Source organism: Pundamilia nyererei, unplaced genomic scaffold (genome assembly GCF_000239375.1).
Source record: "Pundamilia nyererei isolate P.nyererei 1_Seehausen unplaced genomic scaffold, PunNye1.0 scaffold00236, whole genome shotgun sequence".
NCBI lineage: Eukaryota > Metazoa > Chordata > Actinopteri > Cichliformes > Cichlidae > Pundamilia > Pundamilia nyererei.
The window spans coordinates 804,985-828,290 of record NW_005187637.1 but is presented as its reverse complement, the minus strand read 5'-3'; the positions used below and the strand labels follow the sequence as shown (position 1 = coordinate 828,290).

Here is a 23,306-nt window from a genome sequence, read left to right as displayed (position 1 = left end):
GGTCACCTGCTGAGAAAGAAAAAAGAAAACAAGCAGAAGAGAACAAGAGTAATAGAATAAACAACATCACAATGATATATGGGAATATGACAGTAAATACTAAATATTAAACATTATTGTGCAGCACATAAGATCAACAGAACACAGTGTGCTTTGAGGTAGGAGCCAAAAAGGGTGTAGTTTGTGGGTGTGATCACCCGTGTGTACACCTGTGAGCATGGACGCGCTTGTTTTTTTGTTTTTTTTTAAAGGTTCCTTTACTATATTTACTCTTAGTTTTCAATGAGTAAATATAGTATTAGTGTTTGTTATTTTTTTTTATCAAAACTTGCCAGACGAGGCTTTGATGGAAACATTTATTGAGTCTTTTGATGTCTACAAGACTGTGAGCATTGCACGATCCAATAATAATGAATAGCAACTAAAAATAAGACTGAAACTAATAGAAACTAAACATTTTCAAAAAAAGTAAAGATTAAACTGAAACGAGCAAATTCTCTTGGGTAACTGCAACTAGACTGAATTAAAAGCCAAAAGTCAAAGCAAAATAAAAAATAAACACTAATTAGATCATTACAAAAACTTGAATAACTCTGGTCTGTGGATAGTCTCCCACTCTGTGGACTCCTTTGAAAAACAGTTTAAGACTTTTATTTTGTTATCACCATCTTTTATTATGTATTTTTAATTGATTGTTTCTATTAATTGTTTTTTAATTTCCTAGGATATTTTGTCGTGATTATCCCTAGTGTTTTTATTAATTCATTTATTTATTTTTTTGTTACTTAGGAACTTGATGAAGGGAAACCTTTATTCCCTTTTAACCCACTAGGTGGTACCATGAGACAACATTAAAAGGCTAAGATGAATACAAGACTGAAATAAAAGATTTGAAATATGCAGGGAAAGAAAAAAGTAGAATTTTTTTTATTATCTTAATCCTGTTACAAAGAGAGAATATCATTAAATGAACTATAAAGATTTCTTTTTTTATGCACATACTGAACCTATAAGCCGATGCAGTAACCCTTTCAGACCGAACGGTGGCGTTCATCATGTACAGATACAGTTTATTGAAGCCGTTAATGCAGAAGAAGAAAAACATACACAACAGAGATGGCGTCACCCGGCGAGGCATCGGTGGAGGAGACACACGTGGGTAAAAAGAAGGTAAATATAGATAAATAATTTCTAGAAGCATATCGTCGCAGCCGTTTGAAGCTATTGGAGACTGCAGCTGAGGAACGCAGTTTTATAACTAATAAACAGTAAACGTAAGGTAGTTTTTTCTTGCTAGCGTCAAGCGGCTAATGTGAGTAGCCCCACACGGGGGCGAAGACCAGTGTAAAAAGTTTCTGGGCTTAAATAACGAAATACGTTATAGTCACTTCTTCTAACTTGCCACTGTTCGCTCCTATCTTACAGCTGCCTGCTCGATACTGGCAGGAGCTCCAGGAGGAGGAACGGAAGGATGAAAACAAAGTTAAAAGCGACGGAGAACAGAGCAAAGAGGCTCTGCGGCAGGAGGAGGGCAAGACACAGAAGGCAAAGAAGCGAAAACAAGACCAAAGTCCAAGTGATGGAGAGAAAGTCAAGCCAGAGGTAAGAGTACACGAATTACTATTGACAGACAAAAATCACGCCATCATTTCTTGCTCTTGCTTAAACTGTTTTAGTGAGGTCCTGTGTTGCACTAGAATATGTTTAAGATGCAGTTTGGGGTACCCTTATTTGCACTAAACAGCCTATGCATCGCCTTTGTACTGCTATTACACTGCAAAATCTTCCAAATATCCCCCAAAAAGCAGATTATTATGTAAACAAAGGTAGCCAGGCATGCCTAATCTCCCATGATGATTCATGAGTGTTGTACTGAATCTTTTAGCAGTAATATTTAAGTTTGAAGCACCACTTACGACCAGAAGAAGAAGAAGAAGAAGATAGCATTTAATGTTTGTCATGATTCAGTCTGCTTTTACATTTTAGTATAGGTAATATAGGACTGTATATTATATATTGTTCTAACTAATGTTCATATTCTTTCAGAAGTCTGATCCATTCCCAGGCCCTGCTCCTATTCCAGAAGACAGATTGCAAAAATTCAAGAGGAAAGATAAACTTAAAAAGGTAAGCATCTGAGTGGCTCTTCTTTAAAATAGTATGCTCTTTTTTTCAGCGCTTGTCTTTCATCTGATTTCTCTTTCGTTTTGTAATAGCCTCACCGTAAGCAGCACAAGCTGAGAGATATCATAGCTCGCTCAGAAGACGCTTCAGAAATGGCCCAGAAACAAGCAGCACGGTTTGACCTTCTCCTCCCGGAGGAGGCAGGGTAATGTCCTTTAAATGATGCTCACCTCTTTGTGTAGATCGTACTCTGTGACAGATATCATGTGATTTAAAAACACATGAGTGATGTTTGTCCCTGATCTCAGGTTTTTAGAAGGAGATGAAGATGAGGACACGTGTATGATCTCACAGGAGGATATTGCGGAGGCTGTGGACATAACATCTGGAGCAAAGGTACTGAGACCTTTTTATCAAATAAATGTTTGTTTGTTTGACAGGTTGTTTGTTTTAACAAATTGTACCTGAAGTGTGCACTGAAGTTGGTTAAGAAAATAATGGAAACTGATACCTGTCATACCATCATACTTATGTAGTTCATCATCAACCATTTTTGCGGGGGAGAAGATGGATTTTAAAAAGGTTTTGTGTGAATGTATAAATAACTTATTAAACAGAAAAATTTGCACAGAAATTTTGAAGAAACACAGATTATGGGCTTTTGTTTGGTTTTGCTGACAAATTCACACACTGGTGATGGCAAGCTACATTATTATTACTATTACTATTTAACACATTTATTTTGCAAGCAAAGGTTTGCTGGTTCAGTTCCAACCGTAGACATAAATTTGCTATGGAGTTGTCACGGGAAGAGATTCTGCAGAGTGAGTGTTGTTCATTTCTTGTTATCTTCTCCTCCTCAGTATTTTAATCTGAAACTGTCTCAGTTTGGACCGTATCGATTGGATTACAGCAAGACTGGACGGTCAGTATCATGCAATATCATGCAGCACATGCTTATCTGTGTGAAGTGTTTTGTCTCTCTCTTGTGGAGAGAGACTGATATTTAGTGATTTAAAAGGCCAATATATCAGCAGATGGTTTAACATTTAACAAATTGCTCCTTCATGTAGTGGTGGGGGGTTTTTTTGGGTTTGTTTTTTTTTTTTTTTGTAAAACACTGATTTATGTCAAGTCCACCTAAGTTGTCGATGGGCTTGGCAGGACGACTCACCGTTTCTAGAGGAAATGCTAAGTATCCTTTATAACCTTTGTAATCTTCTAAGCAGATATGAAACGTACATATTTATTTCCAACTCTGTCTTCCTGACAAAAGTAGATTTTGACATTAGGCCTTCATTATTTCTAGCTTCTTTGCTAAGTGGCACACTCACCAGTTAGTACAAGCAAAGGAAATAAACTTTTCCTTTCTTTAAGCTTTTCTGAGATTCTCTGTGCTTGGAAAAAAACTGTTACTAAAGGCTGAGAGTGCAAATAAACAATGTTGTAAATTAAAACAAAGACATGGAAAGAAATTAAACCACAGCTGAGGTGAACCTGCAGAACTGAATGATCATTTCCTTTTTTTACAGTAAATAGATTTATTTAGATATAAATAGAGAGACTTCATAAGTTTAGGTTTTGCAAATATTTATGTTCTCTTCACTTCAGTCACCTGCTGCTTGGTGGGAGGAGAGGCCATGTTGCTTGTATAGACTGGGCGTCGAAACAGCTGATGTGTGAGATAAATGTGATGGAGTCTGTCAATGATGTGAAGTAAGTCATCCGCCTTCATGAAACACAAAGCAGAAATAAAACTTTGATCATCTTCTCCAGACTAAAACAAATTTCTGCCTTTGTTTAGGTGGCTTCATACCGAGGCTATGTATGCAGTGGCTCAGAAGAAGTGGCTTTATATCTACGACTCTAACGGAATAGAGCTTCACTGCATCCGAAAATTCAATGACGTCCTTCGGATGCAGTTCCTCCCCTATCACTTTTTGCTCGCCACAGCGGTGAGTTCACAGTAATCTTTTTTTCTTTCAATTTCTTGCATTTCCATTTCCACAATAATTAAAAAATTATGTAATACAGTGGTCCCTCGTTTATCGCAGGAGTTATGTTCTAAAAATAACCCACGATAGGTGAAATCCGCAAAGTAGCCAGCTTTATTCTTTTACAATTATTATTGATGTTTTAAGGCTGGAAAACCCCTCACTACGCACTTTATACACTTTTCTCAGACAGGCATGAACATTCTCACACTTTTCTCTCTTGTTTAAACTCTCTCAAAGTTCAAACCTTCGTAGAAAAATAAGTCCAGTGTTATAGAAGGAAACCAAAGATCAAACCCTGTTTTCAGGACCAGAACGGGAATAGAGCAGCTGCGAGAGAATTCAACATTAATGAATCAATGGTATGGAAATAGAGGATGCGCCTTATAATCCGGTGTGCTTTATAATCTGAAAAATATGGTTCTACCCTCCTTTAGCATGTCTAGAAGTCCAACTTTTTGTGCGATGGTTAGCATCTTCCTCTGCCTTCTGGGTGCTACCGCAGGTGCCTTTGACGGTGCAAAACATTTCATCGACATTGTTGTGTTTGTTGGTGAGGAAAAACTTACAATCATACAGTGCAGCACTTTAGAGTCACACTGCTAGCAATGGAAGATTCATGTAAATTTGAGAAGCTATTCTGTACTGTACAGGAGACACAGCACGAGATTGATTTACGATGGTCTGCAGCCAAGCAGGATGCAGAACACAATGCGCTGTTAAAAAAAAAAAAAAAAGCATGCAAAATTACACCCAAAAACATCTGCGAAACAGAGAGGCCGCGAAAGGTGAACCACGTTATGGCGAGGGACCACTGTATTTTCTTTTTATTAAGCTTTAATTTTCTCAGGTCATAGTCTTGCTGTTATTAAAGTTACTTTTTTTGCTTTTGTCAGCTGATTAATTTTTTCTGGCTTCTGGCAGTCTGTGTAACTCTAGATAAAAATAAAAGCTTTTAAAAAGCTAAATCGTGGTAAGACGATAGCCAAGTTTCAGATTGAACTTTGGTAAATGCGTACAGACTGTTTTCCTGCATACAAACAAATGTCATTTCCTAGTCAGGCTGGCCAGATTACGAAGGGAAACCAGTAATCTGCCAGTACAAAAAGCCCCCAAACCTTTTCTTAAAAGAGTAAGCTGAGTAAGAGAGTAGGGCTGAAACATTGTTGCAATAATGACAACGTGTTATATAATACAGAGGAGTAAAGATAACAGTTTTGAATGTGTTACTGTGACAGTTTAGATGTTACCATGATAAATATACACGAGTCAAAATTGTTTTGTTTAATATTTATTGTTGACAATAAATTTATAAGCAAAATTAGATGCCCTGACTATCTGTAAAACGTTTTTTTTTTCTGTCTTCTTTAGAGTGCTACCAGTTTCCTGCAGTATTTGGATGTGTCAGTGGGAAAGGAAGTGGCAGCTATCTGCACCAAGACTGGCCGACTTGACGTGATGTGTCAGAACCCTCATAATGCCATCATCCACCTAGGTCATGCCAATGGCACGGTCACCCTATGGTCACCAAACCAGAAAGAAGCCTTGGTGAAGATGCTCTGTCACCAAGGGGGCGTGCGCTCTGTCGCTGTGGATAAGACGGGCACGTAAGTCAAATGAGAAGAGGAAATGTTTTTGTAATGTCTGTAAAAGATACCTGGATGTTGTTTCACAATAGTCCTAGGCACTAAAAGTGACTTGCTAATACCAGGTTGGACCCCTTGTTGCCTCCAGAACAGCCTTAGCTTTTCATGACATTAATGCAACAAGATGTTGGAAACATTCCTCAGAGATTTTTGTCCGTATTGACATGATAGCATTACACAGTTGCTGCACATACACGATGTGAATCTTCCAATACCACGTTAGATAGAGATCTGGTGGTTGTCGAGTTTAATTTGAATACAGCGAACAAAATGTCATGTTCACGAAACCAGTTTGAGATGATTCATGCTTTGTGACATGACCGAATCCTGTTGAAAGCAGCCATCAGAAGAGGGAATTTCATTGTTAGCAGCAATTCCTGGGTAGGGTGTGACATTTAAATAATGCTCAGCTGGTACTAAGGTAGGATGGATCCATGCTGTCATGTTTTCGCCAAATTCTGGACTTGGTGTCTGAATATTGCAGAAAAAATCAAGACTCATTAGATCAGGCAGGGTTTTCCAATCTTCCACTGCCTGATTTTGGCGAGCAGTTGTAAATTGTAGCCTCAGTTTCCTGTTCTTAGCGGCCAGCAGCGACACACAGCGAAGCCTGTCTGCTTAAGTGTTCGGCATGCTCTTCTGCTTACTTTCATTGTAACCAGTGGTTATTACAGTTGTTATTGGCTTTCTGTCAACTTGAAGCAGTCTGTCTGTTTTCTCTGGCATTTCCTCTGAGATCTGCCACTCACTGGGGCTCTTCTTTTTTTGAATCATTCTCTGTAAATCCTAGAGATGGATCTACTGAGATCTGCTGGGAACATCTCAGTGGATGAGCATTTTCTGAAACAACCACGCCACATTCAAAGTCACATTAATCACATTAGGTGGCCACTGAGTATATATTTTACTTTATCTTATAAGAACTTAGTTTTTGTTGTTGTTGTTGTTGTTGTTTTTGTGTACACTTAACAAATGAATCCTAGTTCGGATCTTTGAATCCCAAGTCAAGGGTTTGGTGGGATGATGTTGTTGATGTTCCTGACAACTCCTCTAGCCTCATTTAGTCACATGCTAACAAAAACCTTCTTTTTGAGATGTAAAAGCTTCAGCAATCACAAGGGAGATGTTTATGCACATCTGGTATGTCTAAATTTTGTGTTAAATCAAAAAATCCTTGACTTAAAAACAGGAAAACCCATGCAAAATGTTTTTTGATTTATAGGGTACATTATTGCAGCGGTCAATGATTTTGCACTCAGTTTTTTGGTGAGCAGTTAATTGCATTTTTCTGTTGGTCCACCAGAAAGTAGTCTTTTCATTTAGTTTTTTCCTCTTTTTTTGACAGATACATGGTGACGTCTGGCATGGATAAGAAGCTGAAGGTGTATGACGTTAGAACCTTCAAGCCCCTAAAGTCATACTTCCTTCCTGCTGGAGCTGCCTGTTTGTCACTGAGCCAGAGGGGACTGCTATCTGCAGCCACAGGGGATGTTGTTCAGGTTATCAGAGCCACACTTTGCACATTTATAATAAAAAAACATTACATGCTGCAAATGTGTCCATCAACACATGCATTTCTGTTTGAGCAGCAAAGAGACAGCGGTTTTCACAAACCGGTGAAACCTGCTCCTATCTCGTGCAGTACTCCAAAATCCCCACTGCACATCACTGAAGTAGATAACATGTGTCTGTTGAAGGCTGATCGGTTGATACATTGGCTGGAATGGGGGAGGGGGGACCAATGGAGTTCACCAGTAATGGGAGAAGCACACAAAAAAATCTAATATAAATAAATATAGTGTGAAAAGTGGCTGCAGAGAGGACTGTTAATTATTTTTTACAATCAGTTTGGCTTCTGCTCTTGGTTTATTATCACTTTGTTCTTCTCTAGAGCTGACTGACAGTCCAACATGAGCAAGTTTAACAGACTGGTTATACATATTTTATACATTACTTTGAATTCAATTCAAATCAAATTCAAATTTTATTTGTCACACACACACAACCATACACAGTATGACATGGGGGTGAAATGCTTGTAGCTGTACAATGTCCGACCATTAAATGACAGAAAAAAAGTTTTACAATATTTACAGGTTACTACAAAATTTACAAATTAACTTGGGAATTTAAAGTAAAGAATGTGCAAATAGCAGAAGAGATTATAAAGATTATAAATTATAGGAATTATAGGAAATTTGTGGTGGGGTGTGTGTTTCCGAGCGTGAGAGTCCAGTCTTATAGTGACGTGTGTGGGAGAGTCCAGTCCTACACCTGGTTCAGGGCCCGAATAGCCTGGGGGAAGAAGCTCCTCCTCATTCTCTCTGTTTTGGCCTTAAGGGAGCGGAAGCGCTTCCCAGACCTCAACAGTGAGAAGAGTCCATTGTTGGGATGGGAGAGGTCCATCATAATCTTCCTAGCTTTGGACTTGCACCGCTTGGTGTAGATGGACAGCAGGTCAGGGAGCTCTGATTGAATGATGCGTTCGGCTGAGCGCACCACTCTCACCACTCCCTACTTGGTGCTGTTCCCAAACCAGGTGCAGATGTTTGCCGTCAGGACGCTCTCGATGGTGCAGGAGTAGAAGTTCTTGAGCACCTTCAGTGGCAGATGGAAGTCTCTAAGTCTTCTGAGGAAGAAGAGACGCTGACGGGCTTTCTTAACCAGGGAGTTGATGTGGCAGGACCATGACAGGTTCTGAGTGATGTGGACACCCAGGTATCGGAAACTGTCCACTCTCTCCACTGGCGTGCCACTGATGATGAGGGGTTTGTAATTCCTCACCTGCTTTGTAGTGAAGTCCACGATCAGCTCCTTAGTCTTGCTGATGTTTAGGAGGAGGTTATTCTCCTGGCACCAGGTCTCCAGGTTCCTAATCTCCTCCAGGTAGGCCGTCTCGATGTTGTCGGAGATCAGACCCACAACAGCAGTGTCGTCAGCAAACTTGACAATGGAGGTGGTGTCTGATGTGGCTACACAGTCATAAGTGTACAGTGAGTACAGCAGGGGGCTTAAAACACAGCCCTGAGGCACTCCAGTGCTGAGTGAGATGGAGGGGGAGACTTGTTTTCCCACCCTCACTGATTGGGGTCTGTCTGTGAGGAAGTTGAGGATCCACTGACACAGTGATGAGCTGAGTCCTAGATCCGTCAACTTGGTGAAAAGCTTAGAGGGAATTGTGCTTCCATCGATGATCAACATTCCAGGCGGGCTGAGTCCTCCAGCATAAACAAAATAGTAATCTTTTACAAGGGGTGCTTTTATAGGGTGAACGGCTGACATAGAGAAACACAATGCTTACATTTTCACCAACGATATATTTAGTATCAACAGAGTACCCGGAAAGAAGTCACACAGACAAATGGAGAAGATGCAAATTCCACACTCTTTGACCCCATAAGGCAAAGGATTTTCTCTTTTTTTTTTTTTCAAAAAATAGAAGGTAAACATTAAGAGATTTATTTTTATTGATTTATTATTATTATTAGCAGTGGTTTGCTGTGGGTAAACACTGGTTGAAGGTTGAAGTTGGTGTTTCAGAAAATCAAATCTAATGTTGCGTTAGGGTACAGGAAGTGTCTGATATTAAAATAGTACATAAACTCGCACGTAAATGCTAGAAAAGAGGTGTTTGATGGCTATGAGAATAGGTTTTCCCAGGGTAACTGCAGAGGCAGTTCTGATGCACACTCACGTCATTTTGTTTTATAAGTAGAACTGAAATATGACAAAACCTGCTCTGTTCAGAACATTAGAGCATCAAGGGTGACTCCTAGTAGGCTTTCAGGGGATAAAGAGTCCTACCTATTAGCTTTTCTTTATTGTCCTTTATTTTACTTTCTTTATTTTCCATCATGCTGTTACATAATTAAAATCAAAATCCAATTTATGATCAAATAAAAGAACCATAGAAAAAGAACAAAATAACATAAATTATTGATGCATGTATCAATGTGATGGGATGTGAGCAGGGATTATACTTTCCACGTCTGCGAGTTCAATTGGGTGCCAGTATTTTAAGTTTCATCATCAAGTGATTAGTCTGGGTGCCTGTCTGTTTTGTGGAACTGCGCAGACTTGTCCACAGAGATTTGATAAATTACAATCCACCAACTACGCATCTTCCCACACGGTGGGCTTCCTTGAGCAGAGCCCCTGAATGTCTTCGCCGAGTTGGAGCTTGGCATGCTGTTGTTCGCTCTCTCGTTCCAACACAGCTGTAGGATGGAAGGCCAGAGCACGTCGTACACCCTTGTTGTCTTCCTCAGCGTCTAACGCAGAGATCTTTCTTAACTTTTGTGGTTATTGCTGTGGTTCTGGAATCTTCTCATGATGACTAGCAGGACCCCAAACAGCACGACCCTTGACCTCAACCGCTGCCTAAGCCATTAGCTGTCACCTGCCAACTGATACACTAAGACATTTATTTAATATCATTTTTATCTCTGCGTTAACACCTTCCCTCTCTGATTATTCTATACATTTTTTGACACATCTTTCATCATTATTCTAGAGAGAAACGCTCTGGTTGAATACCTAAGCAGTCTCTGAAGATGGGCCACCACCCTGATTCCTTTTATACCTTGACCAAACTCACAAACAAAGGAAAATCCACAACTCTTACATGTTGGCCCATGTCACGGGGGGCTATAACTTCAGCCCCATCCTTAAAACCTTAAAGAGAGAATTATGACTCTGTGTTTCACTCAGCCGTTACCTCCCTTGAGCAGGGTACCTGGTTGTCCTCAACTCCACAATAGGCCCTCTGCGAGGGTGCAATAGATATGGAGCCCACTTGTGATAACATTCTACATGCATACAACTGGTGACAGGAGTGATCTTGCTATTACTACCATCTGCAGTACGTACATCTGCAGAATTCTGCATGTAGAGATTTGTTGGGTGTTTATCCAAGTATTTATATCTCTGATGTCTGAGTGAAACCACACTTTACTAGTAAACAGTGCATCAGTCAGGATAACTCACAGCAACAAGGTCCTGGATTCAAATCCACCATCAGGCTGGGGCCTCTCTGTGTAGAGCTTGCATGTTCTCCCTGTGTCTGCGTCGGTTCCCTCAGAGCACTCGGGCTTCCCCTCACAGGAGTTGGGTAATTGGTGAATCTAAGCTGCCCATAGGTGTCAATGTGAGTTCTAATGGTTGTCTTGCTTTCTGAGTTGGCCTTGCAGCACATTCTCAACCTGTACAGGGTATTCCTCGCATCTTGCTCTATCGCACCTGAGCAGGCGCCTGTTGCCTAGGTGACCCCCTGATGTATTTACTAGCAGGTCATATATCAATTAACAGTGTTCGTTACTATTGTAAAAATAATAATAACACTTATATCACCTACAGTAATAGTTGTTGTCTTCATCATCATCATATAAATATGGATATTTATATGGAGATGAGTCATAATGATAAAGAGAAGGAAAAAATAAATAAGAGGTTGGGAAGGTATATTGGAAGAAACTGCGAAAACGATTGTGTCTGCCCTGGGCCACTGGCAGTGGAGCAATACAAAAGAAACGCGACTCAACCGCAGGCAGTGCAATGGAGCTAGACCAGCTGGTCAGCAAGCTGTTCTGAACTGTGTATAATAATAATAATAATAATACTAGTACTATTTCCCTCAGGTTCGGTGGTTGCCATGGTTACCATAGTTGGCAGCACTTAGATGTTTGGACCAGTCATACAGCACTAATTCAACACCAGACCCCATCTGAGGAAGCCAAAACTGTGTACAACACACACCAAACGAGCTCCCAGACTGTGAGGACTTGTACCTCCAATTTTAACCTGCCAACAGTTTTTGGAAGCACTTTATGATAATGTTATACTGTTAAGCATTAGTATGGTGTTAGCAAGTACTTAATTTATCATTTATATAGCATTACTCCTCCTTAGTATGCCATTTTTAAATACAGATTTATCATTTGAACTATGATTTTGATTATTACTAGCAGTAATATATTAGTAGCAGTGATAGCTGTACTTGGTGTAAGAGTAACAGATGGATAAACATATGTATTAACGGAGCAGTAATGATATATAAATGATGAAGTGCTTGCTAATCCCTTACTAATACTTTACTAATGCTTAATAGTTTGACGTTATTATAAAGTGCTACCCAGTTAAAAGCATTGATCTAATAAGATCATATTTTTTCACATATCCTTGTAAGCTAAACACTCAGGCTGCTCTAAATGCTCAATGTCAGAAAGGTCTTCTTCACTGAGCAGATATCATTAATATGGCACATAGCTCAAGTTCTATTTTAGTTAAACTTATTGCAGCCCTTTTCTTTACCAAAATGCAGAAACACCAAGCAAGCCGCAAACCACATGCATGCTATATGCTTTAACTTTTCAGTATGAATAAGAGGCTATTGAAAAGTTCCATATGGCTTTTAGGAGTTGAACATATCTTGGTGTCTTTACTTTAATAAACAGTAGATATGACGTATTAATGTTGTATGTGGAAATGCTTTATCTGCAGGTGTACAAGGACGTATGTAGCATGCCAGTGACTAAACCGTACATGGCTCATAGACTTCGGGGAACAGTGTGGGGGCTGCACTTCTGTCCCTTTGAGGATGTCCTCGGAGTTGGGCACGGAGATGGTTTCACCAGCATGCTCGTACCAGGTCACTCAATTTTGCATTACATCTGGGCATGTACCTTAACTACATTATGTAGGTTAAGGCCAAAGTGAAAATTTTAACAAAAATATGGGTGCACTAATTTGATGATTGATCCTAATGGGTTGTTACAATTACTACATTCACTGAAGTAAATTTATTTTTTTATTTTTTTGTAAATCCTGGCATACATATTACTGTTGACTAAAACTGAATGCAACGCATCATTTACTATCATAGGTGCTGGTGAGCCTAACTTTGATGGTCTGGATGCAAATCCATACCGAAGTGCGAAGCAGAGGCAGGAATGGGAGGTTAAAGCACTGATGGAGAAGATTCAGCCAGATCTTATCAGCCTTGATCCCACTGAGCTGGCACAAGTTGACCAGGCCACCTGGGAACAAAGGCATCAAGACAGGGTTGAAGTTCTGGTCAGTGTCTTAAAGCAACTGTGCATTTACAATTATTTAAGATGTATATCTGTATATTTTGATATAAGATATAGTAGGCTAAATATTATTGCCACCCATCTGAAAGCATGTTTTATCCTTTTTTTTTTTTTTTTTTGTCTCAGGGATTTGATCCACTTGCTAAAGAAAAGTTTGTCCCCAAGTATAAGAAAAAAGGTCGTAGTTCTGCAGGAGCCATTGAGAGGCGCAAGAAACAAGTGGCTCATGAGGAGCAGAGGGTGAGTAGTCCAAGTTAGGAAATGAAATTTAATCACATCTCACTGACTTTTATGCTGTATTTGCAGGCCATGGCTGATCTCTCTTGACTTGTTTACTCCCCAGGATGTAATCAGAAAAAGCGTGGAGGACAAAATGAAGATGGAAAAAGAAAGGAAGGAGCGAGAGCGGAAGAAGGCGGCGTTATCTACCCAGAAATCAGCTTTGGACAGATTCAAGAAATAGAAAAGAAACATGCTTTGTGCAGCTGAAAGCCCAGTGGCATTCTATGGGAGTGACCTTTGAACTTTGCATAAAGAACACGTTTTTTTTGGTTGTTTTTTTTTTTTGCACACATAATTCCACTGCAGGGAGCAAAACACCAACTGCTGAAACTCTGGGAAGAAGGGCTTGCATTGTGACGGGCAACTAATCAATTTTGAGTGGAGCAGCGGAGGAAGCTATATTTGATGTCTGCATCCTGTTTGCATGGGCAGATGTGCTAGCTGGGATTGATTTCACCCAGAAGTTTTAACCTTGTCAGATGGTGTTCTTTCCTCTGAACTTGCTGAGCATATGTCAACTGTGTTATAATTGGGTATAACTAAATTCTAAAAATAAACAACATAATGCCAAGCCTTTGAATTGAGACTATTATTTTGAAATCACGGAACTGTTATTACTGAATCCAAACCAAGCTGGAATATATTTACCATGATTACGTCTTTGGGTGGAGTAAAATTCCTTTTATCAAATTAGAACAGCAGAAATTTGATCATCTGAGGAACTTAAAGGTTTTGGTATTTTAAATATTTTATCATATTTTAATTTGTATGTGCGTGTGGCTGTTTTTCTAGGATTCACATTTTACGTGGTTTTTTTCTATCGATGCTTATCCTAATTTAAGTATTTCAAACTAACTAAATCATAGCAGCATGACAGACTGTCACAACTGTTTGCTACTTTGCTGTATATTTATAGAGGAGGAACAGTTTTATAGAAATGTTCAATCCTGCTCAAAACAAAACACAGACCTATTTTTCATTACTGAGTAGTTTATTGGTACATATTTTTCCTGAGTACAGTGGATCAGCGTTTCCCTTTAACACTGTGGGTGAGAATAACAGCCTGAGGTTTTATTGACAAATGGCAGCCTCATTGAAAATGTATGTGATCCAAGCCTGACACAGTTGACCATAAAACTCACAGCATTGCAAAGCTGCCAGTCAGTGTGTAATCTTGCCATAAGAAAAGAATCTTATAAGTAATAGTTGTCAGATGCATAAATATTCAGATGTGCATCATATTAATTTTATTTTCAGTTGTTTAAGAAAATAATTATCATGCATTCGGTTTCAGCTATTTAATGTAATGTGAAGCCTTCATGAACCCCCAAAGATCCCTGTATCTAATCGAGGTAATCCCTTTGTATTGTGTGTGAATATTGTGCCCTTGTGGCTGAATAACATCATAAATCCCTCCTTTAAAAAAAATAAAATAATAATACTCTAGTCATTATTGGTGATTCTAAAACTTCATTATTGCTGTGTAATAAGCCTGTGATTTTTATATCGGTCCTATTTTTTGTGAACATGCATTTAAACTATTATACTTGGCCTAGACTACAGGCCTGTGCAGGTGTTGAAAGTAGCAGCCTATAATCATTAGACTTAGTTATCTAAACAATGTTGTTTTAATGTGCAGTTGCTGCGTGCGTCCTTACTGTAAAGCATCAGCATGCTAAACTTTGCTCTACATCTACAGTTCGTGTCAGTGTAATGTGGGAGGCAGCAGACACCCCTATACTACAGCTGATCCTGACAGCCCCCTTTACTACCAGCGGATCTTCCCTTTTCAGCAAAATAAGATACATAAGTACATTGAGGTGTTTAAAAAAATAAAGCTTTCAAATTAAACAAAGTAGCATTTTCGTAGTGCACGTGTAGCTTCACAGCCTAAAGAGCAGTTGTGCTGTTCACAGTATTGAAGCGAGGCACAGCCTCCAAATAAGTCCGAGTTTGCTTTCCGTTAATCCTCACAATCCTTGCTCCAATCCCAGAGCTGTGCCCAGCATCGCCCGGACTTTGCAAATCCCCAAAGAAGCACGTACATTCAACCAGGAGCAGGGAGGTGGTGAATGCACATCAGCCCAATAGTGCAGCATGTCTCTGGGTGGGATGTGGTGGATGGACACCATGGCCTGATAGCAGCAGCGTCCGTATGGCATACTCGGTCCACCGGAGAAGAGAGGGCAGTGTGAGGGGAGCACTCCAGCTGCCCGGGCACACAAGCCTACAAACACATCCTCGGGCGGAAGAGGTGTGGATAAAGGTGATGCAGAGGCTGCCAGGGAAATTTTGAGCAATGCAGACCGGGACAATACATAGGCTGTGCCACTGCAATAGTCTGGAAAGACAGAAGAAGGGTAGGCTCCTGAGGGTAGGTAGTGCTTGCTGTCCGGGTCCCGGTCGGGAGCCACATGGAGATGCACCCTGCCAAGGTACAAGTCTCCTTGTTCATAGGGGTTACGGCTCTTATTCAGAAAGTGTAGGAGAGAGCTGGGATTGAACAGGACATCATCATCCACTTTGGCCATGAAGTGAGCCTGAGGGCAGAACCTCCGGGTCCAGCCCAGCATGGACAGAGTCTTAAGGGTGAGGTTGGAGTACGTGTCCAAAAAACGCCCCTGAACCAGGTCTCCCTTCTCCCGAGCCTCTTCTATCAGCAGCTTAGCCAGTCCGGGGTCAGACGCCACACCGACCATGAAGAGGGTCATGACCCGCAGACCTCTCACCTCCACCTCCCCTCCCCAAGTGTCCCTGATGGCTTGGCGAGCCCTCTGATTGGCAGGAGCCGAAGTAACCATCATGATGAGGTAAGGCTTGGCACGTTGGCACACAAGTGGGCTAGGCATGAGCAAAAATTCCTCTGGTCTGGTAGGAGGGACGCTTTGCGGTGGGATGATCCCGATGTGCGGCTCTACCACAGTGTTCATTCCCATGGAGGTGACCCATGATTCAATGAAGTCCACGAAAAGCAGAGCCGACAGGGCTGAGCACGCTATCACCGCGCATAGAAAAGGCAGAATCCCAGGCTTGTTACCCCTCTTTCCTGCCCGGGTCTTACATACCCATAATGCGCGTCCGATCATGACCAACCTCTGCTGAAGACCGCTGTGGCCGCCACAATCCCCCCTCTTAATCCTTGGCTGTCCCTCGACTTCACAGCTAGAAGTATCTCCTTGTCATTGCGTCTCTTTTTTCTTTTTTTAACCTTCGGGCGTCCCCCTTCGTTCCTCTTTCGGTCTCAGTTACAGTAGGGCCAGCAGTAGACTGTGTCAGTGGGAGGATGCGCCAGCTTTTAGTTTTTTTGTTGACGCTGCAGCTTGATTGGATTTTGAGAAAGTAGGGTTTGCAGCTGCGCATATGAAACGGTCGATTCCCACCGCTACCCTCTTTCTCTTGGCCCAGCTCTTATGAAGCGTTTTAGATGAGATAAAGGTCGAGCTATGCGCGATAAAGACCCGTTACTCCACCCATGCTTGTTTGTCAGACTTTCCGGGGCAAAGCTGTTTCTGCTTCTTTGCTTTGAAGGTCGGCGGTTTTTAGGTCACAAAGCTACGTATTCCTTTACAGCCAGATGGCCGTACAGGCTCTGAAATGACATCCAAAGACTGTAATCATAGCTTCTGATCCTATTATTTAGAATCAGTCAAAGATGTGAGTCTTGGCTGCAGTCTTTTTTCAATGAAGTGGCAAAACCCCAGCGTGCGATTTACAAACTAGAAAATCCAAAGTAGTGGAAAAATATCTGAAAATGCGCTATTTTCAGATATGTATGAATTTTCCTTTGAATCAGTGTGGAGCGGCGCTGCGCTTTTCTCTTCTGCAGTCGCTCCTGTCATACGGGATGGTGCAGGGTGACACCTGGTGGTGATGCTTGGTTACGTTTCCTTCCTGTCCTTATGTGAGAGTGTATGTGTAAGCAAATTGCCTATCCCACACGCTAAAACTGCGCTTGGGGAAAAACTGAAGCAATCAAGTGGTATTTTATTTAAAGTGTAGTTCTTTTCATTACAGTTAACCACCCAGAAACGTCCTAGGTCTTAAACACCTCTATCATAATTATCATTTATCATGAATAATAAGCTTAAAGTTATCATTTATGAAATGTTAAGTTTAAACTGTTCAATACACTCTGGAGTGTATTGAATAGAGAATCACATGAATAAAAATAAACTCACTGGCACAACCGATACAAGAATTATAAACAAGCTAAAGGAAAGATAAGATGGTTAAAACAACTTAAACAGTAACAGGCTGTCCAATACCCTGCATGTATCACCGGGTAAATCCCAGGGAAATCACCACAATATAAACAGCTGGACATAGCCAATACAGATGTCTACTGGGAGCCATAATCTTCCATATAAGGAAGATACTTCCTGCATGTTTTGCTCAGGCTACATGTCTACAAGAAAGCAGTGTTGGGTTTTGGGTTTTTAAGGTAGCAAGCATGCTTAACTTCAGGTGGCAGCAGGGTGACCATAAATATTCACAAGGGCAAAAACTGAAAAAATCCAGAAAGGCAAAAGGGAAATATAAACCAAAAGACCAGAGGGGATGGTATACAGGATGTTAATGACAAAGACTGAGAGGTGTGGGACCAGAAGTGAAAAACAGCAAGTGATAAAAACATAGGAAGTATCCGAAAGACAGGCATGCAGAGTAAAATGAAAACTTACAAAGAGCTAAGGGGAATACAGACCATGTCTGCTTTACCTCTGTGCAATAAGGGATTCATAAACCTTGTAACTGCAAAGAGATAAAGCTGATAAGTCATACCGCCAGCTATAGGAAGCTATAGGAAAGAGTGGTTGAAGCTAGGTTAAGGAAAGAGATCACAATCACTGAGCGTCAGTGTGGTTTATGGCAGGAATAAAAGCTAAAATGTGATGTCTGTTTTGAAAGTGTTCATGGAGAAGTACAGCGAAGGCCTTTGTGGACCTGGAGAAAGCTTATGACAGTCTGCAAGATGGGAGAACTGGACTGTATGAGTCAGGAATGGCAGAGAAGTTTGTGTGGGTGGTGCACGGCATGCATGAAAGTAGTAATATAAAGGCACTTTTTTTAGACATAGATGATTTAATTTAGCTAGTTTAGGAGCATTTCACTTTTCTTTTGCGCTCCGAAAGACACAGGGCCTAGAGTACCACAAACAACATGTATCCCTTTAGAAATAAACTTTTCTTGTGATACTTCTAAAAGCCACATATTCTTAACTAGCCACAATAACACTGTATCGACCCACCCAATGTTCCTTTAATGCAACAATCCCTATAATTATCTAGTAGCCACACACTGCAACAGTAAGACTTGATGATTAGGGGGTTACAGGTAGGGCCCCAACAGTTTCTCTGCTCCAAGACATCCGCGGTCCTTTCACATGGTAAGCATGTTTGTTATACCCAGCGCATAAATGTCTGTATGTCAGCGCTGATTATTCGAACCCTGTTTAAAATGTGACACATGTGTTGTCCAAAAACATTTCCTCTAAATTTGCAAAGTTGCTGATTTAAAAAATATATTTTCGAATTTTTAGTTGCATGTCAAACATATGATAGACTCTTGAGCATATTTATATAGCTAAATCCACAATGGTATAACCACGCTAAATAAAAGATGCCCAAGCACCAATGCACTCTAATGCAAGCCTCTGAACTGTATGTTGATAAGTACATGAAGCGTACCTCCACCTCTATAGCTGAAAACAGTTTGTATCCGCACTCTGAGGGTCTGCTGAATTGTTTTTAATATGGCACTTTTTGACAAACTGCAGATGATGAAATCCTATTTATTGGAAAAACTGTCCTTAAGCTACTGTTGCTCATACTTACTGAGTTCCCTAGCTACTTCTTTACTATGTCAGTAAACTTTTTGAAAAGGAAGGAAGGTGTTGTAGATTTAAAGAAACATCTTAATTGAAGCAAAGGCAAAAAATTATAATGAATTTTATGTGACTGTTCATATTAGCTTATGGGGATAGGTTAATTGGATAATCCAAATTGCCACTAGGTGTGAATGTGTGAATGAATGTGAGTGTGACTGGTTGTCTGTCTCTGTGTGTTGGCCCTGCGACAGACTGGCGACCTGTCCAGGGTGTACCCTGCCTCTCGCCCTATGTCAGCTGGGATAGGCTCCAGCACCCCCCGCGACCCTGAAAAGGAGAAGCGGAAGTGAATGGATGGATGTTCATATTAAATCCAACAACAAGTGAACATCCAAAACCGGCTCCAATCCTTTATATTAATGATCTCCCTCCCTCCCTGTGTGTGTGTGTGTGTGTGTGTGTGTGCGTGTGTGTGTGCGTGTGTGTGTGTGTGTGTGTGCGTGCACTCACAGATGGAAGGTCACGGCAGGAGCTTTTCTCAAACGCATCTCCAATCATTTTTTTTACAAGAAGTGTAGCTCATACAGTGGCATAAATGTATTCTTTGCGTTACTTTATAAATATGAAACTCTAAAGATTTTGAGTTCCTTCACATTGTGAAACAAGAATCTAAATATTTGTAATGTTGACTCATGACTACATGACTTTAATAGACTACTTAAAAACACTAAACTCTAATTTCAGCAGTTTATTTTAAGTTTACAGAATATAACATCTGGTAAGACGATGAGTTTTATGTCTCACTGTTTGTGCTATGTGCATCTATTTATCATATATGTTGCTTTGCTCTGTAAACTGTAAAATGTTTCATTGTATTCATGAATTAAACCAGACTTTCACTGTCGGCATCTTTTAGTGTTTTTCTGCTTTTGTTCACTCCAAGTTAACAAAACCCACAGACATCCAGAGTTAACTCGCTAACAGCGTGGCGCAGTCTCAGTGTATTTAGCTGCTTTTTCCTTAAATACAATCAACTGAGAGAAATGGCTGTAGTCATCCACTTGGGTCATTGCGAATGTTGAAGGAGATTTGTTCCATAGACACTGTATACTAGTGTTTCCTATACTTAATCCAACACTACTATGTACTGTTTAAACCCAGATTTCTTTTATAGTTTGCAGTGAAATTTGTTAAACCGTTGCTTAATGGGACAGAAGTACAAGTCACTCTTTTACTAACACATTGTAGATAAGTTTATTGCTGGACAACACAGCTAACAGCCTCACACACTCTTTAGATTTTTGAAGTATTGTGTGTAACGGTTTTAGTCTATCAAACCTTACCCTTTTCTCCCCAGTATCACAACAGTATGACTCCCAAAGTACGGCTCAGTATACGAACAAGGACTTTAAAGTCAGAACAGAAAGATACAGTTGGAAGATGAATGATTGCATTTTTTATGATGCGTAGTAAACTACACCCTCTTCTTCTTCTCTTTGTTGTTGCTCCGTGTGTGTGTGTGTGTATGCCTTAGATCTCAAATAATACATTACCCATACTTAAAAAAACTTAAAAAAAAAAAAAAAACATCTGAATTTCAACATCTGAGAGTCTAAGTATTCTTTTTTTTTGAGATTAGTTTTTCTTTACCTCTCGGCTGTTGTGTTCCAAACAAACGATGTTTTCTTCATGACCAAATTGTGTGCTAACTACCTCACACCGCTGTGTCTGGGGTCCAAAAAAAAAGTTAAAACGATATACCTTGCGGCAGTTGTGCTGAAGAAAATACTGCGTGTCTGATGGGGTGTTTTTATATAGGTGGATTTGGTTTCAGTTGGCCTCTGAGATGCAGATATAAAGAGCAGGTTGTAAAGAAAAAGGTGGAAAAACTATGGAGGTTCAGTTAGTCAGTAGGAGGTGTAATTGCCAGATAAAGGAGCAGTTTGTAAAGAAAAAAGGTGAAAACTATGGAACTACAGTTGAGATGTGTGTGCTGGGATGCTCTTGATAAGGAAGCCGCTTTTATTGTTTTATGACTTGTTTTGCTGTCTGTTGGGTCCCTAGCTGTAACTCCTTGTCTAATCATCAAGTCTTACTGTTGCAGTGTGTGGCTACTAGATAATTATAGGGATTGTTGCATTAAAGGAACATTGGGGGGTCGATACAGTGTTATTGTGGCAAAAAAGTGCCTTCATATTACTACTCATAAAATAGTGGTAGGGTGTGTGGTAGGGGTGAGAGATGGGTTTAAGATGATGGGATTACGTCTGGTATCGGCTTGAGCCCCGATGGGATCCCAATACCTGGGATGAACCATCCAAACTTACACACAGTTCACAAGAGAGGTGAAGAAGAGCATGCAGACAGGGTGGAGATAAGTGTCAGGGGTCATTTGTAACAGACAAATAGGAGCAACACAGGAGGCAGAGCTAAAGATGCAAAGATGTTCATTGGTAGTGACCAGGAAGGAAATAAGTATTAAGAAATGAACAGCTTATGGGCTATTTTGGAATTTGTGCTCAGGAAACAAATATTGGCAAAGTGTGCTTCTTTTTTCTATTAGCACTTAACACACTGAACACCTTGATTAATTGCATGAGGCTGACCTTTATTCTAAAATGCAGTTAAATACAAATTGTAGCCCCATCCTTGCCTCCATGCGTAAAAAGATAACTAAATTATATTTACAATGAACACTTACTAACATGCATGCAGTATAGAGTTCATCTGAGATAGACAGAATGAGATAACTGCAGAAGACTAATGGGACAGAATATACAAATCTGTTGTGGTGGGCGTGTTTTTTGGCGCAGCGGCAGGGGAGGCCAACACAGTAATCGCCATCAGTAATCACACCTCACCTGCATAAAAGGAATGAACTGGGTCCTGAGGTTGTTCTTGGTGTGTGTGGCTGACAGCTGAAAAGCTGCAGCTGAGTGTAAAAACGAGTATGTGGTCGGGTCTGCCGTGTATCTTCTACATGTGTCATTTCTCAGAAAACACTGATATATAGGCCTATACACTCAATGCCCATTCAGTTAGGTACCTCTGTTCATACCTAATCAGCCAATCACGTGATGCCAACTTAACACACTTAGGCAGGTAGACATGGCAGCACAGTCAGGCTGGCCTGGTGTAATTCAAACCGAGCATCAGAATGTGGAAGAAAGCTGATTTAAGGGACTCACACCAAGAAGGTTCTGAGTTTGGCTGGGGCCTTTCTGTGTGGAGTTTATATGTTCTCTCCGTATCTGCGTGGGTTCTCATGGAGTACTCTGGTTTCTGGCAGTCTGTACACGGTGTACCCTGCTTCTCGCCCTATGCCAGCTGAGATGAGGTTCCAGCCCTTCTGCGACCCTGAATTGGATAAGTGTGAGAGAATGGATGGATGATGACTGTGGCATGGCTGCTGATTCCAGACATGCTGGCCTGAGTATTTTATAGACTGCTGATCAGTTTACAGCCATTTCCGGAGTTTAAAGAGAATGAATTTAGCCAACAGGAACTCACATAACTACCCATTACAAGGCCTCCACAGTCACCAGATCAGAGCACCTTTGGGATATGGTGGAATTACACATTCACATCATGGACATGTAGGTTAAAAATCGGTGTGATGCCTTTATTTGAATATGGACCAATATCACTGAGTAATGTTTTCAGCACCTTGTTGAATCTATGCCATGAAGAATTGAGGCACCTCTAAAGGCAAAATTGGGTCCAAGGTACAAGGAAGGTGTAATAAAGTATCTTGTGAGGGTATAGCCCACATATTTCATGTATAACAGAGGTCATTAAAGATATGAATAAGTCTCTTAAATTTGTTAAATGCCAGTTAAAAAAAGAAGTGCGGTGTAACAAAACATGATGGTTTGATACTCTTTATTCACTGTAGGCTGTGTTTAAAGTGGTGTGGAAAATATTTAAAAAACTTTCATGTGAAGAAATCTTGCCCGATGCCCATAACTTTACATGGTATATTTATGAGAACCATGTTTTGTTTTTTTTTTACCATCATTATTGTTAGAAAAGCAAAGTTGCTTCAAAAGTGAGAATAAAAAAGGAAAATAGAAAGATTATGATAAAAAAAAAGTCTCAAATAATAATACAAATTCAGAGGCTTGGTGTAGATTTGAAAAGGAAATGAAAAGCATTTATTTCAGTGGGCAAGTCATATGTTTCACATTTTTTGGTGTGTGGCTTCACCTTTTATCATATTTTCACTTTAGTTTACAGGGAGTGCAGAATTATTAGACAAGTTGTATTTTTGAGGAATAATGTTATTATTGAACAACAACCATGTTCTCAATGAACCCAAAAAACTCATTAATATCAAAGCTGAATGTTT

The 23,306-nt window shown here is 40.3% G+C and overlaps 2 protein-coding genes across 2 annotated transcripts; one reads left to right on the top strand and one right to left on the bottom strand.

The window, feature by feature from the left end:
- Positions 1–1,053: 1,053 nt before the first annotated feature.
- Positions 1,054–14,580, top strand: wdr46 (WD repeat domain 46). Its single transcript, XM_005749105.1, has 14 exons — positions 1,054–1,170; positions 1,426–1,602; positions 2,047–2,127; positions 2,217–2,329; positions 2,433–2,520; positions 2,988–3,049; positions 3,736–3,840; positions 3,929–4,079; positions 5,490–5,725; positions 7,110–7,263; positions 12,263–12,410; positions 12,645–12,835; positions 12,979–13,092; positions 13,196–14,580. The coding sequence occupies exons 1-14, from the start codon at positions 1,117–1,119 to the stop codon at positions 13,313–13,315; spliced, it is 1,794 nt and encodes a 597-aa protein (XP_005749162.1). The 5' UTR covers positions 1,054–1,116; the 3' UTR covers positions 13,316–14,580.
- A 65-nt stretch (positions 14,581–14,645) lies between these two features.
- On the bottom strand, positions 14,646–16,736 carry b3galt4 (UDP-Gal:betaGlcNAc beta 1,3-galactosyltransferase, polypeptide 4). The gene has a single exon (XM_005749104.1). The coding sequence runs from the start codon at positions 16,218–16,220 to the stop codon at positions 15,105–15,107; it is 1,116 nt and encodes a 371-aa protein (XP_005749161.1). The 5' UTR covers positions 16,221–16,736; the 3' UTR covers positions 14,646–15,104.
- Between the last annotated feature and the right edge of the window lie 6,570 nt (positions 16,737–23,306).